Here is a 15,926-nt window from a genome sequence, read left to right as displayed (position 1 = left end):
GTCTGCTCCCGCAGAGTTATTCTTGGAAGCCACAGGGAGCAGTTTTTCTAGGTCCTACATGGTTGCTGTGAGTCAAAATTGACTGGACAGCCTGGGGTTTCTGACCTGTCTCCACCTTTCCCAGATTCCACGTTTCACCGTAATAACCATTCTCTTAAAAGGCACTCTTAGGACTATGTTTTAGTGCTCAGGGTCCCTTGTTTGAAAAGATTCTCAGAGGCTTGCATTGTTTCGAATGGAGCGTAAGAACGTTTGGCCTCCTACCCCCTTTCGTAATGTTATGGTTATGAACCACAGCTGACTGTGGCCTTGGAGGACAGTGCTGGCCTTGGACGCAACTGAAGACTCGTGTCTTAAACTGACCCAGCCTCTGAAAACCGACAGGCGGCTCCAGCAGCACGAAGAACCATGGGAGATATGGTCAATGCAGCATGGATCCCGGAATGTTTGTCTCTTTGGATCATCAAAACCAGCACTGTAAGAAAGCAAACACAAGAAAACCCAGCTCTGAAAAAGCCCTCGTCCCTCTCCCTGCCCATTTAAAACAGGAGACAAAGAAGAAGCGATTTGACCCGTCAAGGACAGATAATGCTCTCCCTTCCCCTGGCCAGTAGCTTTCTGTTTTCAGCCAATCGCAAATCTTTGCTGTGCCCCCGATGGATATGCCTTCTCTGGGCTTAGGTTCCTAAGAAAAGAAAAACATTTAAAACAAGGTACCTGTCTTTCAAGTGCTTCCATTTCAGCTGCAGGGGTAAATAAAAAAGCCTTAAAATTTGAGAGGATGAATATTGATCTATGGGACTGACCACAGGGTCAAAAAAAGGGATGTGATCTGTGTGGACTGCTTCTTGATTGGAATACTTTTCCTAGGGGACCAGGACTTAATCTAGCTGTTCGAAGCACAGCCTTATGTACGAAGGGATTGCAGAAAGTACGTGTGAGGATGCCATTATTTTTCGATTCTATTTTTCCACCAACTTCATATTTACAGCTTGTGACAAGAGCCATAATTTCTCTTTTTAAAAATCATTTTATTAGGGGCTCATATAACTCTTATCACAATCCATACATACATCAATTGTGTAAAGCACATTTGTACATTCACTGCCCTCATCATTCTCAAAACATTTGCTCTCCACTTAAGCCCCTGGCATCAGCTCATTTTCTCCCCTCCCTCCCTGCTCCCCTCCCTCATGAACCCTTGAAAATTTACAAATCATTATTTTGTCATAGCTTGTCCTGTCTGATGTCTCCCTTCCCCCACTTTTCTGTTGTCTGTCCCCCATGGAGGAGGTCACATGCAGATCCTTGTAATTGGTTCCCCCTTTCCAACCCCAACTCCCTTTCCCCTCCCAGCATCGCCACTCACACCACTGATCCTGAAGGGATCATCTGCCCAGTTCCTATCTGTACCAGTGTACATCCTCTGGTCTAGCCAGACATGCAAGGGAGAATTCAAGAACCATAATTTCCTCTAGCGTTCAATGACAAGTCCATCATTTCATTTTAAGAAGCACCGTTAGTGTTTATGTCCTACCAGCATGCTGTCCACGGTGATGTTTCTAGTCTCCAGGACGATAGAAACACGCTCAGTTCTCAACTTCCCGAGCCCTCACCAGACTCTCCTTTCATGTCCAAGTGTCCACAGTCCTACCAGCTCTTCTCAAGACAGGCTTCTTTTTGTGAAGCACCTCAAAGTTCTCCCAGCCTCTGTCCATTACCCAACTCTAAACTTTCAGTTTATGTTATGACAGCTTCCCACTCACTATCCTGTCTCCTGTCATGGTTTCTGAGGGCGGTTGGGATAGTAAAGACGAGACACTGAGGAGTTTGCTCACTCTCCTGAAGTTAGATGCCCCAAATCAAAAGTCAGGGGATGCGCTCTCCCTCTGAAGACTCTAGTTTGCTTCCTTTTAAAAAAAAGGAGGCAGGGGCTGTAATCGTATTATTTTTTTTTACTTTTCATTTTAACTTAGGTGAAAGTTTATAAAATAGGTGTTTTGCATTAAACAATTTATACACATTTTGTTTCAACTCACCCATTTCAATCCCCACAATCCACTTCCTTACAGTATTTCCTGTTTCCATTCTTCTGCCTCTTAGAACCCCCTGTCCTTGGGTAACTGCTATCCTTCTGGTCATAGGTGGTTACTTCTAACATGGGGACTGGAGGGAGAGTTCATTCCTTGATCCGAAGGGTGACTAAGGGCTGTTGCCTTGGGTGTCCTAGCAGACTCTATCGGACCACTAAGCCTGGCTTTTTCTTTTTAAATGACTTTAAGTTCTGTTCCATGTTTTTCTCCCATTACATTACGAGTTTCTAACGCGATCACCTTTGGAGCACTTGGTGGTGTAAGCCGGGCACCATCTAGCGCTTTTCAACTGCACTGTGATGGAGACTAATGTTTGCGTGGCCCATTGGTCCATCGTTTCCATGTGTCTTTAGCTCACCATTACTTTTGCTTTCCTCTGGATGGAGAGAGACAAACTCTTGCACCTTAGATGGCTGCTCACAAGCTTCTTTGACCTTAGTAGGATGCCGAAGATTGTTTTTGTGAATTATGTTATGCCAATTGACCTGGATGTCCCCTGAGACTGTGGTCCTGAGCATCAGACCAGTGACTTTGTTCCTTCTGGGGGTTTGGTGATGTTTGAGAAGTTTTCATAACTTTGCCCCTGTGTGTTCGACCGCACTCAGGGATGGACAGGTTTGTAGCTAAGGTAACTACACGGGCGTAAACATCTCCCATGAAACCGGTATATGTTTGTGAGTATCCTCCCCCTTTTCCTCCCAGACCTGTTCAGCTGTGTGTCTGTCCAAGAATGCACTTAGAGGATTGTGTATCTAACAGTGTTTGCCCCTGTCATCTTTCACTCTTTGCACCTGGCTGGCCTCTTCCGGTTTCTGATAGTTCCAGGTGTTATCAAGGCCTATAAGATGTGGCCCTCTAACCTCTGCTTCCATCTTCACAGGCTATCTTCCCTCCGCGTCTGTTTTTGTCTGTCTCTTCTCTTGTTTATAAGGACACAGGTCTTATTGAGTTGGAGCCTACTCTACTATCTTATGATTTCTCGGAGACTTAATCATATCTGCAAAGACAATTTTCAAAATAAGGTACATTCACCGGCACTGGAGATTGAAACTTCGCTATATTTTGGAGGGAGTTAACAATTGAACCTGCCACACCTACATCTCATATAACACCTTTTCACAGTGAAGAACCGGACTCTTCCCTTCAGGTTGTGTAGATCCTCACCTTGGCACAGGATTGGTACTCAGGAGTCTGAGCTGGTTTTCAGCCCTCTCTTGCCCCCAGAGCTGAGTTCCCTGGTGCCATGATCAGTCAGCATTACTTCGTGAGGCCACCCCCTTTGGAAAACTAGCTTGGATTTCTCCAGGAAAGAGAGAGGACATGAAAGAAAAATTGGAATGAAGGACAAAGGCTGAGAATGGGTGGGTTCTGTTCAATATGTGGAATAGAGACAGGTGAAGGAGGGAGGCATCGGGTATTTTTTGGGAAACACTACAAAGTGCTCTTTTTCTCTATTTCCATCGTTTTCCCGGGATGCTATGTTTTTACTTATGTATATGAGCAAAATAGCTATTTACTATTTGTAAATCTAATTATTATCCAAATGGTGTCAATTTGTCTGCAGAGCATCTGATCTATAAACAATCACATAATATCAAAAGTACCACAGTTTGTGTGGTACAGTTTGTGTTAACATTGTTCTCTCGTTGCTATATTTTTTTAAATCGTTTTATTAGGGGTCTCGTTGCTGTGTTTTTCACAGAGAATAGGACCCCAGAAAACAAGCAAACACATTCACTCCTAGAACGCTTATTACTCATGGGCAAGTCAACCTCACAGGTACGATGTCTGGCTCCATTTGCCTCAGTAAAACAAAACCCCCTATGTAGGCACCATTCGTGTTGTGTAAAAACACAGCAATACTTTCTTGTGAACCACCTAATTCATTTAAAACAGTGTACTAGAAGCATCCATCCAAATATAGAATTTATACATTGGGAACTAATTCAGTATACAGTATTCATATAAACTTTTATTTTTCAGTAACTAGTCATCTGGTTAAACATCAAAATTAACCTTTCTTTAACTCCCTTATTAATAACATCTCCCACCTTGAGTTATAAAAATTGGTACTTCATCTTTGTGGAGAATTTTAGTAGTAGGATTTTTCTCTACCAAGAAGAAAGGGGAAAACAGAAGCCCCCACCAGCAGTAAAACTTTGAATATTTTGATGAATATATTTTATAAAGCCAAATAATGCATTTACAAATAACTTATTATATTAACACATGGTTACTTTTTGGTTTTGTCTTTGTTTTAAGCCATCTCTAAATTCTAAAATGTGTTTTTGGTCTAACAGCGCCCTCCCCCACTCCATTCCTTCTATCCCGCCTCCTGCCCTTGTGGGTTCACCATGCACTCAGGTTCCCACATTACCCAGGCCTCTGCTCTTTTCAACTTTTTCATTGTACGAGGAGATCCTTATCGGCGGGTTTCTATTCCCGGACTCACCCCTAAATGTGGCAGTTCCTTCCATTGTCATGCCGCCTTCCCCTTGGGTATGCGGTGAATCTGGGAAGTCTGACTCAGATGTAGCTTTGGGAAAGGTGACAATGAGCTCACATACACCTGAACTCCCCCGGAACCCTCGCCGGAGGCTAACATCCGTCTGTGCTTCGAAACTTCAAAGGTGTGCGCATTTGTGTCCTGGCTATAGATCTGCAGGCAACAAATTTGGACTCAGTCTGAGTTCCTTGTGAAAAATGGGAGAGGCTTTGGAGCTCTAGGCCACAGCTGATTACTTATCTGAACAGAATGGTTGTTCTCCATGGAAAACCAAGCTACACCTCCTCCGTTTTGCCATCAGGAAAGAGGCTGGCTTTTTTCTGGTATTTGCTTCAACTGCAAAATTTGGATAATAATGCTAATGGATAGAACGTCTCCGTGTTTATGGGGCGCTAAGGCCCAAAGTCCAGCTCACTGCCATGGACTCAATGGCGACTCATAGTGATCCCATAGGACAGAGCATTACTTCCCCCTGTGAGTTTCCATGCCTGTGACTATTCACAGGCGTAGAAAGCCTCATCTTTCTCCTGAGGAGCAGCTGGTGGTTTTGAACTGCTGACCTTACAGCTAGGAACCCAGTTCGTAACCACTATGCCACCAGAGCTCCTACCATTCAAAGGTCTCGCTTAAACTGCATAGCAATTCCCTATGTAGGTTGGAGGTATCCTGGTTCTCCCCCCTTTACTGATAGGGAAGCAGAGTCATGTCCATGACAGGTGGGCAAGAGTTAGGGTTTGAAGCCAGGTTTGCAAACCACTCTATATTTGAAATGCAATATATTTAATAAATAAGTAAGAGATAACCCAATATGGTGAATGGGCTGTAGGTATTTTGAGATTGCCTTTCTGCTGACGGAACTAAAGCAGCATGGCCACTCTTCAAAGACGGCTCCACAGAGTCCCACCCCTTCCTGTCTGTGCATGCTGCTCCTCTGTTGAAGGTGGCACTGATGCTCCCTCACCTTGAGTCTGACCTGAGCCTTGGCATTACCAAGGCCTGGAGCCCTCGATAGATTTTGACAAGGGTACCAGGATCATATACTAGCGGAAGAAATGGTCCTTTTTTAAAAAAAATAATTTTATTGGGGGCTCATATAACTCTTTCCTAGTCCATACATCCATACACGGTGTTGAGCACATTTTTACATTTGTTGCCATCATCATTTTCAAAACTTTTTTTTCCTACTTGAGCCCTTGGTATCAACTCCTTATTTCCCCCCTCCCTCCCTCATGAACCCTTAATCATTTATAAATTATTATTATTTTTTCATGTCTTATACTGACCGATGTCTCCCTTCACCCACTTTTCTGTTGTCCATCCCTCTGGATGGGTTTTAGGTAGATCATTGTGATCTGTACACCTATCTCCCCCCACCTTTCCCTTACCCTCCTGGTATGGCTACTCTCAATATTGGTCCTGATGGGTTTATCTATCCTGAATTCCCTGTGTTTCCAGCTCTTATCTGTACCTGTGAAATTGCTCTGGTCTAGCCAGATTTGTAAGGTAGAATTGGGGTCATGATAGTGGGAGGGAGTAAGCATTAAAGAACTAGAGGAAAGTTGCATGTTTCATCAGTTGTGTTAGTCTGGATACTTCAGAGAAACTAATCCACAGCAACTCATGTATAAGAGAGAGTTTTATATAAAGGTTAAATGCATATCAAGAAAACATCCCAACCCAGTTCTGCCCAAGCTCACAAGTCCAACATTAACCCATTAACCCATATGTCCAACACCAATCCACAAAGTCCTCCTCCATCTCACAAAACAGACACAATGATGCTGACTGCAGGAGGAAAGCTGAGTCAGTGAATGTGTAAGCATCTCAGCGCTGGTGAGGCTGCACCGGGGTAGGTTCATGTGGCTTTTCCTCAGGGATGTCTTGAAGGAAGTCAGAGCTGAAGCAGGGACCTGCTAAGGCAGCTGCACCTTGGTGCAGCCATTACAAAGCAAGTAACCCGAGAATTAGAAAGGCGAGGCTCACTGAGCCATTTATCCCTATGCCCTTCAATTAACTCCACGTGTGTTTATTAGCCAGGTTGGCACAATAAACTAACTAAATCATCAGTGCTATACTGTACTTTGACTGGCTCATCTCCTCCCTGCAACTCTTTTGTAAGGGGGTGTCCAGTTGCCTACAGATGGGCTTTGGGTCTCCACTCTGCACTTCCCCTCATTCACAATGATATGATTTTTTGTTCTGGGTCTTTGGTGCCTGATAACTGATCCTATGACACCTTGTGATCACACAGGCTGGTGTGCTTCTTCCACGTGGACTTTGTTGCTTCTCAGCTAGTTGGCCACTTGTTTATGTTCAAGCCTTTAAGACCCCAGGCACTCTATCTTGCACCATCAGCTTTCTTCACCACATTTGCTTATGCATTCGCTGTGACTTCAGTGATCATGTAGGGAAGGTGTGTGTCATGGAACACCAGGTTAATAGAACAAAGTGTTCTTGCATTGAGAGAGTACTTGAGTAGAGACCCAATGTCCATCTGCGACGTTAATACTAAACCTATAAATATATGTCAATAGATCTATTTCCCCACTGTTGTACAGATATGGTGCTTTTCAACAAGTGGGGTTGGGACAAGTGGATGTCCACAGCCAGAGAATACACTTGATCTTAGCCAATAGGCCGAGAAGCGATACACAGCCAGAGAATAAAGATGCACTACTGCCTTATCCCACTTGCAACCAAACTCAAAACGAATCCCAGACCTAATCTAAGAGCTGAAACTATCAAACTGGTAGAGAACACAGGGATATAATGTCACAGGATTGGAGGACCGTGGGGCCAGACACTCACCTCTGACCGCCATCACGCTGCAGTTGCATGAGTGACTCTAAGTAAGAGCAGTAGGAGGACTGCCCAGGAGGACCCGGGCAACCCACAGGGCCGTGCAATTAAATGGTGGTGGTTTCAAGTCACCCCATTTGGGGGCGTTGTATTATGTAGCAACAGATCCTTTGGATGAGCCAAGGTCAAATTCTTGCTCTAACACAGGAGTGCATATCCTACTGAAAAAGTTCCATCAAAGGCTTTGGCTTTAAGAGAGGAACCCGGGCAGGGATATGACTTGATTATAAGATGAAATTAAATAAGGAAGAGCAAAGGCGGCTGGGGCATATTGTAAATTGCCAAGTGAACCAACCCCGGCAGGCCTGCCAGCTCTCTAAAGCACAGACTGGCAGAAGCAGCCAAGCAACTGCTTGTCCAGGGCCTACCAGCCACTTACCAGGCGCTCCAGAGGGCTGGCAGGTGACAGTTCTACTTACAAGAACTGACACAAATTAACCCTATCCACTGTCTTCTCATACCCTGAGAGGAAAGTAGCTAAGCTGGAGGGACAGAGGGAATGAGGACCAATGTCAGGAGTCAGTGTCTGAGTCTTAAGTGGAGAAGACAGAGAGGGCAGGCACTCTTGCTGCATGGATCCTTTGCACAAGGTCATCTGCAGGAGCTCGTTCTTCACATGCACTTGAATCATGATGGGCAGCAGAGGGCTTCATAGGAATTCATTTGATTTATTCATTCAACAGAGAATTTTTTGAGAGCCTACTCTGCCAGCAAACAGTAGTGGGCCAAATAGACCAGATGGGACTCTGCTGTACTATTAAGCTTATTATCAAGTGAATGGGGCATTCCCAAGAGCACCGAGATGGGACTTCCAGGGAACTCTGGGAGCCTGTAGGAGTGGTGTGGGATCCAGATTTCTGGCATGGGGAGTTTTTATAGGGAAACTGATGTGTAAGACTGGAAAACTAGGAAAAGAGGGCGAGTTTCTTTATTTTTACCTTAAATGTGTTTTTGAAAGTCAAAAGAAAAAACACCCTGTTATTCCTTATTTAGATGTTTCCATCGACTCTTCCAATCTCTACTCTAGAGTTCTGTCACCAGGGCAGGCTCCCCGATCTGGGTCTGTGTGGTTTATTCCCTATAGCTTCACCGCCCTCCCCTCCCCTAAGGCTTTCCCTGGATTCACTTACTGTCCCTACAGTCCTTTCTGGACTGTTCAGTAGATCTCTGTGTCTGCTTCATGTCTTTGCCCTCACTGTCCATTGAGGGGAATATGTCTGTGCTAGGAATTGCTGCCAAACAAATGACCCGAGGAACTAATAGCTTCAGCCACAGCGGTGTATTACTTCACCCTCTCTGTGGACAGGTGTGGAGGCCCCTTGCTGGTGCACTTGGCCCTCTCATGGTTCCAGGACATCCAGGGGCTGGACGGTCTAAGATGGCTTCATTGCCATGTCCGACTGTTGGTATTAGCTATTTCCTGGGTACCTCATCTCTCTAGTAGGCGACACCCTGCTTCCTTACATTGCACTCTCAGGATGGTGTTTTAAGAAGGGAGGGCAGAAGGTCCAGGCCTCTGAAAGCCTAGCTTTAGCAGTCACATCACATCACTCCTGAATGATTCGTTGTGAAGAGTCATGGAGGGCCGTACCTGACCTCCGTTGGCTACACAAGGGAGAAGCAGAACCCAGCTTTGCATCAGCCCCAGGCCGACTGTCACAAAGAAGGACTCAGACACACCTCCATCTTCCATCCGTCCTTTGCCCTACTCCAACACCGACCGCTCCGCCCACGACACTCTGTATTTCTTTTGGGCTCAACAGTCCATTGCAAGTGTCACACAAAGCTCACAGACCATCCTCAGGATTAAGACGGCTTATTTGGGAAGTTAAAGGTCACCACAAACCAAGGCCAGAAAGCATCATAGATACAGTCATTGGTTCCTAGCGACACTTCCCCTCAGCCACCAGCCATGGCTCGCTCAGCCACGTGACCCCTTAGCCCCTCCTTCCAAGGATTGGGAAGCCAGTTCACTGCTCCTATGCTCTGTCTCGTGGTCTTGGCCTAGGTCCTTGGCTCTGTCCCATGGTCGCTGTGCCAACCTTTGGCGCCTCTGGTCTTGGCTTCTGCCTTCTCTTGAATGTGCTCTGCTACTGGTTCTTTTTCCTTGATGGTCCTGGGAGTTCTCTGTCCTCCTGCTTCTGAGATGGCTTATTCTTATAGCCAATGGAGCGCCAGCCGATCCCCTCAATTACTGTGAGACAGGCCCTATTTCCATAGTCCCCTCTGAGCATTTGGTGGGCATATATGAGCCATATTAAAAAAGCATTACTTCACCATGTGACCCACAGCAAATCACAAAGCCATCCCAGAGTCAAGGGAAGGGGTTATAACACCCCCTCTTGAGGAAGGAAGCCGTGAGGTCAGACTGCACAGAAGCGTGTGAGGAATTCTTTTTTTTTTTAAACAATTTATTAGGGGCTCATACAATTCGTATCACAGTTCATACATATACATACATCAATTGTATAAAGCACATCTGTACAGTCTTTGCCCTAATCATTTTTTCTCCTCTTTTCTTTTTTTACATTTTATTAGGGACTCATACAACTCTTATCACCATCCATACATATACATACATCAATTGTATAAAGCACATCCATACATTCCCTGCCCCAATCATTCTCAAGGCATTTGCTCTCCACTTAAGCCCCTTGCATCAGGTCCTCTTTTTTTTTTCCCCTCCCTCCCCTTTCCCCTCCCTCCCCTTTCCCCTCCCTCCCCTTTCCCCCCCTTTCCCCCCCTCCTGTTTCTCCCCCCTCCCCTTTCCCCCCCTCACCTTTCCCCCCTCCCTCATGTGCCCTTGGTAATTTATACCTTGTTATTTTGTCATATCTTGCCCTATCCGGAGTCTCCCTTCCCCCCTTCTCTGCTGTCCCTCTCCCAGGGAAGAGGTCACATGTGGATCCTTGTAATCAGTTCCCCCTTTCCAACCCACTCACCCGTGTGAGGAATTCTTGTGACCATCTTTGAACATAATCACACGGCCATCGAGGCAATTCTGACTCATTGCCCCTGATACAGGATTTCCCAGGCTGTAAATCTTTGTGGGAGCAGAGAGCCTCATCTTTCTTCCTTAGGATGGCTGGTGGATTTGAACTGCGGATTTTGTGATTAGCAGCCCAGTGCCTAACCCACGGCACCACGATAGCATATCTTTATGAGTCTGGCGCTTGCATTGACATAGATGTGGTGTTGGCCTTTTCCATCTTTAAGAAGGGAGCAGCCAATATCACATTAACTAGAATTCTTCAGGCTAATGCCAACTCAGCTCTGACCCCAAGAAGGCAGTAACCATTTCTAAGATCAATTATAGCCTAGAAGAAGATTGGCTTGGAAAAGGGTCAATTTAAGAAGGTTTTTAAATGAGTTCTGTTGTAAGCTCAATTCGAATTTTCAAAATGAATTTTGTTACATGTTGGATAGCTTCATGAACATTCGTAGTAATGAAGCCATGCGTTTCTATACTCATAACTGTTCAACTCCCCTCCCCCAGACACCCTCCACTGCAGACTGATGGCAACAGCAGTTCCGTGAAGGATGTGGATGGGCACTCTCTTTTAGCTTTATTTATAGTGATTCATCATCCAGATTCATCATGCCCCGGTGTGGTTGCCATGATTAGTCAGATGAATTCCAAAACAATTAAACTGACTGCCATGGAGTCAATGCTGATAGACAGCAATCTGTTAAGGCAGGGTAAAGCTGCCCCTGTGGGTTTCCAGGACTTTGTTTACAAGAGTAGAAAACCATAACTTTCTCCCACAGAGCAGCTGGCAGTTTTGAACTGCTGACCTTGTGGTTAACAGCCCAATGAGTAACCATAGCAACACTAGGGCTGCATCTAGATAGTGGTAGCATCATATATATATATATAGTGCATATAAATTTTAATTTTTTTAAATATATAAATTTTATTTTGTGTTGTAAATCTGATTCTCTGGCACATTTAAGTCACACAACTCTGAGAGTAGGATACCATTATACTCTCGAGAAAAATAAGATTGTAAAGAGCAAAGTGGCTTGCCGTACACGCAGCCAGTTATTAAATGAAGCATCCGGAAGTAACAGAATTTCAAATTCCTAAGCCAGCACTGTTTGTATACAAGGGCTGGGCTCTAAGCTCTAAAGCACTGAAAACAACATCATGCGGGTGGACAGTTATGCAGGTGCCTCTGTGCACATCTGCTCCCAAGTGAAATGCTTGATAAACGTAAAGTCCTTGAAAATGTGACCTTGGGCAAGGTTCTTCCCCACTAGACTGAATGCTGTGCGTTCACCTCTTCTCACTTGTATGAGAACTCTTGTTTTTATTTTATGCACGTTGAAGGAATTGGATCACCAAGGTTTCTTCCTTCTTTAGCCTTTAATGCAGCGGTTCTCAACCTGTGGGTCACGACCCCTTTAGGGAGCAGATGGCCCTTGCACAGGGGTCGCCCGGTTCATAACAGTAGCAAAATTGCAGTTATGAAGTAGCAACTAAAATAATTTTATGGTTGGGGAGTCACCACTACATGAGGAACTGTAATTAAAAGGTCGAGGCATTAGGAAGGTTGAGAACCACTGCTTTACTGGTTCAATTTATATCTCATGTGGTGGTTAGTTTGAGAGGAAATGAAGGTGTTTAATCGGGGGGGGGGCAAATGTTTGCATGGAAGATAGAACCTGAGCAGGCATAGTTGTAAAGAGGAAGATGACACACTGGTAATGTATGAGGTGCAGTTTTTCACTTACCAAAATTTCATGAAGCAAGAGGCACCATACCATCTAGGACTGCGGTTCTCAAACTGTGGGTCGCGACCCCTTTGGGGATCGAACCACCCTTGCACAGGGGTCGCCCAGTTCATTACAGTGGCAAAATTACAGTTATGAAGTAGCAACAAAAATAATGTTATGATTGGGGGGGGTGGTCACCACAACATGAGGAACTGTGTTAAAGGGTCACGACATTCGGAAAATTGAGAATCACTGATCTAGGAGCTTGTCATTGAGGACAGAGGTTAGGTCTTTTATCTGATGAGCACACAACCCTGATGCAGGCCTTGATGGAAATACACAGGGACAGCGAGATGACTTCAACAGCAGGGACCTGCAAGAACAGAGATGCAAGAGGGAAGGAATTAAGTAGGCCCGCAAGTAGAAGGATGGCTGATCGCGACGGGAGATGCATTTTATCTGTGTGGACACTAAATGAAAGGGCCCTTGAGCGAGCGCGTTTGCAAGCAGACCCGTCTGAGTGGAGCCTGAGGAAGGAGGTGGGAGTAGCCTGGGGAGGGTCCTGGATCTGCCGTGTAGCCGAGACCGTGATTTGATATCCTCATCCTGAAAGTAACGAGAAGGCATTGAAGTATGTTTTCAACAGGGGCAGGATTTAGGATGATTTTAGAAATATCTTCCTACTAGGTTAAGATTTAGGTGCACGGGGTTGGATTGAGCACAAGAGTGAATGTTTAGTTTGTAAGAAAGCATTGCAGCTATCTAGTTTAAAGGTTTTGGTATTCTTAGATTTAAGTCTGCTGGTGCTCGAGATAGGACAATCTGGGCAGCTGGGAGAGAGATCTGGGAGAGCAAATCCACACGTCACACTGAAGACTGAAGGACGATGGGGAAGTGGGCGGCATCAAGGATGACGTCTTCTGACTGAGGGAGGAAGCACTGAGGCGAGCAGCACCATATTTGGGCCAAGCGTATGGGTTTACTTTTGGGTTGATTGAGTTTGACGTGTCTTTGAGACGGCTGTAGGGAACAAAGGACTGGAGGTGGGAGCCGTCTGTGGAGCGTATCTCAAGCCAGGCGAGTTTGGGGCATGGATGGTAATGAAAGTCTTGCGTGTGAAAGAACTCACCTGGAAGCGTGTTCCATGAGAAAAGAGGGGATTTCGAGGTTGAATTTCATGGAATTCTAGTGTTTGAGGTATAGGAAAATGGATGGAATCAACAGAAAGGTCGGTTCTGAAGAGGCAGGACCAGAGGGGCAGGAGGCAAACAGGACAGTGTGAGTCCCTCTGGATGAGCAAAGTGGTCAGTAGTCTGGCTCTGATGTGGCTGATGTCAACCAAAAAGAAAACCCCAAAAATGCATGGAGAAGAGATTGCTCGTGGTCCCTGATGGGAGGTATTTTGAAGATAGGAGAGGACAGACGGTACAGCTCAGAGCTATCTGGGAAAGTGGGTGTGAAGGGAGGAGAGTATAAATGACTGACTTCCATAGTCTGTTTAATAGCACGGTGATTTGGGGAATGGGATAACACCTTCAACGAACAACAACCCCTTTGGAAAAGCAGAGTGAGAGTTGGTGGAGGTGAGTGGATTGCAATTCATTTTCCAGATGGCTAAAATGAAAGAGATCTGCAAATGGTGGCGCTTTGGATTACGGTGACTTTTAGTTTGGGGACTTCCGGAAGAAAGTGCATTCTGCTTCTTTCTGAAGCACACCCTCTCCTTGGAAAGGTCATCTCAGCCCGACACCATTGCCGTGACACTTCAGAGAAGATTATACCAGTGGATTTCAAATGAGCAATTTTCTATTGGGGGATAGGTTTGTTTAGTACTTATTTATTTTACCCTTTCTTTCTTCCAGGCTGATGAGCCCCGAAAACACACTTCTGCAGCCCAGGGAGGAGGAAGGAGTCAAGTACGAGCGCACCTTCATGGCATCGGAATTCCTGGACTGGCTGGTGCAGGAAGGCGAGGCCACTACTCGGAAGGAGGCGGAGCAGCTTTGCAACCGGCTTATGGAGCACGGCATCATCCAGCACGGTGAGTGTGTCAGTCACCGTTTGCTGCAGGAACGAGCAAACAATGGCAGATTCGCTTGGGTCCATCTTGGCTTGGCTCTATGCTTGAGGTCAAGTTCAAGCTGTCCGTGCCCTTTCAGGCTAAATGAGAAGGATCTGATGCTTTCACAGATGTGGATGGAAAGTAAAGAGGGGGAGACACAACCCCCTACATCTAATTAGCCAAGCAATGAACATCGGAAATATGTGTGTCCCACAAGGCTGGTCAGGGGGTAGTGGGGATAAAACTTTAATGAATCATGATGCAAGATATTACAATGAAAAATGAATCTAGAGAAGTTTCATAAGGTTTATACTTTATTTGTAGAGCTGATCTATAATGAAATAATATATAACCTACTGGTTAAAACTGTATTATTTACTCCTACATTTAAAAAATCACCCCAAAGTATAGTGGTGTGAAAGAACAATTAGTTATTATCTCATACAGTTTCTGTGGGTCAGGGATTTGGGAGAGGCTCAGCGGGGCAGTTAGAGTTCAGAGACGCTGATGAGATTCCATTGGAGATACTGGTCAGGGCTGCAGCCATAGTCAGCAGCAATTGCGAGGATGGTGTGTGTTTTCTTCTGTCGTGCACATGATCGCTCTAAGTGTGAACTGACTTGACGGCACCTAACAACAACAACAACCACATAAGCCATAGGGGATACACGCAAGGTATTAGTGAATCTTAACCCAAGGAGATGCACTCCATGGCTTTGGAGGACTGAATATTCTGTATATAGAAGCTGTGTGTGTCCAATGAGCTCCACCTTCCCAGGCCAGACGTCCGCTGTTAGTCCACAGCGTTCTGATTCGTGGTGTAACTAGAGGCCGGCTTCTCTCTGTGTGTTACATACCATTTAAGTGCCCTTAGCAAGTCTCTGGCTGTTCCTGCTAATATTAGATTTCACAGGTTAAACATTACAGAATGTCAGCCTTTTGGCTTTCAGCCGAAGGTGGCTGCATGAACGTGGTTCCTTAGATGGAAACCAGTGGGCGTGAACATCAGGCCTGCTTATGACCGCCTCCCTGATGAACGGCGGGGGAGGCACCGCAGTCACGTGCAGGTCATGTTAGATGATCACGCAGGCTTGTGTTTATCTAGCTCTTTCACTTATTGGGGTTTACTGTGTACAGGACACAGGACTGCATCTTGAATTGGTTTGTATATATTATGTACTTGATGTGCACATAGTTTCCCACAGATAGCTTAAATATTGTATATATAAAATCTCATTTCATCTTTACAGTGTCGTATGATATAGGGATGGTAACATTTCCACAGCAGAGGAATCTGAGCGTCAAAGCCTGTGCGATATTGTCCTGAGCTCGCATGGGTCGTGGATAGCTGTTGGATGGAGCCTACCTTGATTTGGATGCGGGAGGGCCACTGGGCGGTAGCTGTCTGCACAGCTGAACCAGTACAAACTGTGGAGGGAGACCCATTGCTTAGGACGCCAGCTCTTTGACCTGCTACCCTGCAGGGCCAGGCACAGGGTCTTAACCCTCCCCCGGCCTGGGATGTTTTCCGTTTGTGAAATGAGCATCACCGCGCACACCTTATAGGGGTTTTCTTTTCGAGAGCCTGTGACTGCCTGAAGCTTGGGTACGTTAACATAAGGGCTCAGCAGCCATATAACTGTGTTCCTGGCTCAGATTCCGTACAATGAAAGGACAGACAGCCGAGCCG

General features: G+C 45.6%; 1 protein-coding gene across 1 annotated transcript in view; it reads left to right on the top strand.

Moving 5' to 3' along the window:
* The window catches only part of DEPTOR (DEP domain containing MTOR interacting protein), a 137,592-nt gene that overhangs the window by 55,920 nt on the left and 65,746 nt on the right, over nucleotides 1–15,926 (top strand). Inside the window, exon 4 of the mRNA XM_075549325.1 lies at nucleotides 14,037–14,215. Within this exon, the coding sequence (XP_075405440.1) occupies nucleotides 14,037–14,215 (179 nt within the window). The remainder of the gene's footprint in view (nucleotides 1–14,036; nucleotides 14,216–15,926) is intronic.

Source organism: Tenrec ecaudatus, chromosome 5 (genome assembly GCF_050624435.1).
Source record: "Tenrec ecaudatus isolate mTenEca1 chromosome 5, mTenEca1.hap1, whole genome shotgun sequence".
NCBI classification, from domain to species: Eukaryota; Metazoa; Chordata; class Mammalia; order Afrosoricida; family Tenrecidae; genus Tenrec; species Tenrec ecaudatus.
This window is presented reverse-complemented; position numbering and strand designations above follow the sequence as displayed.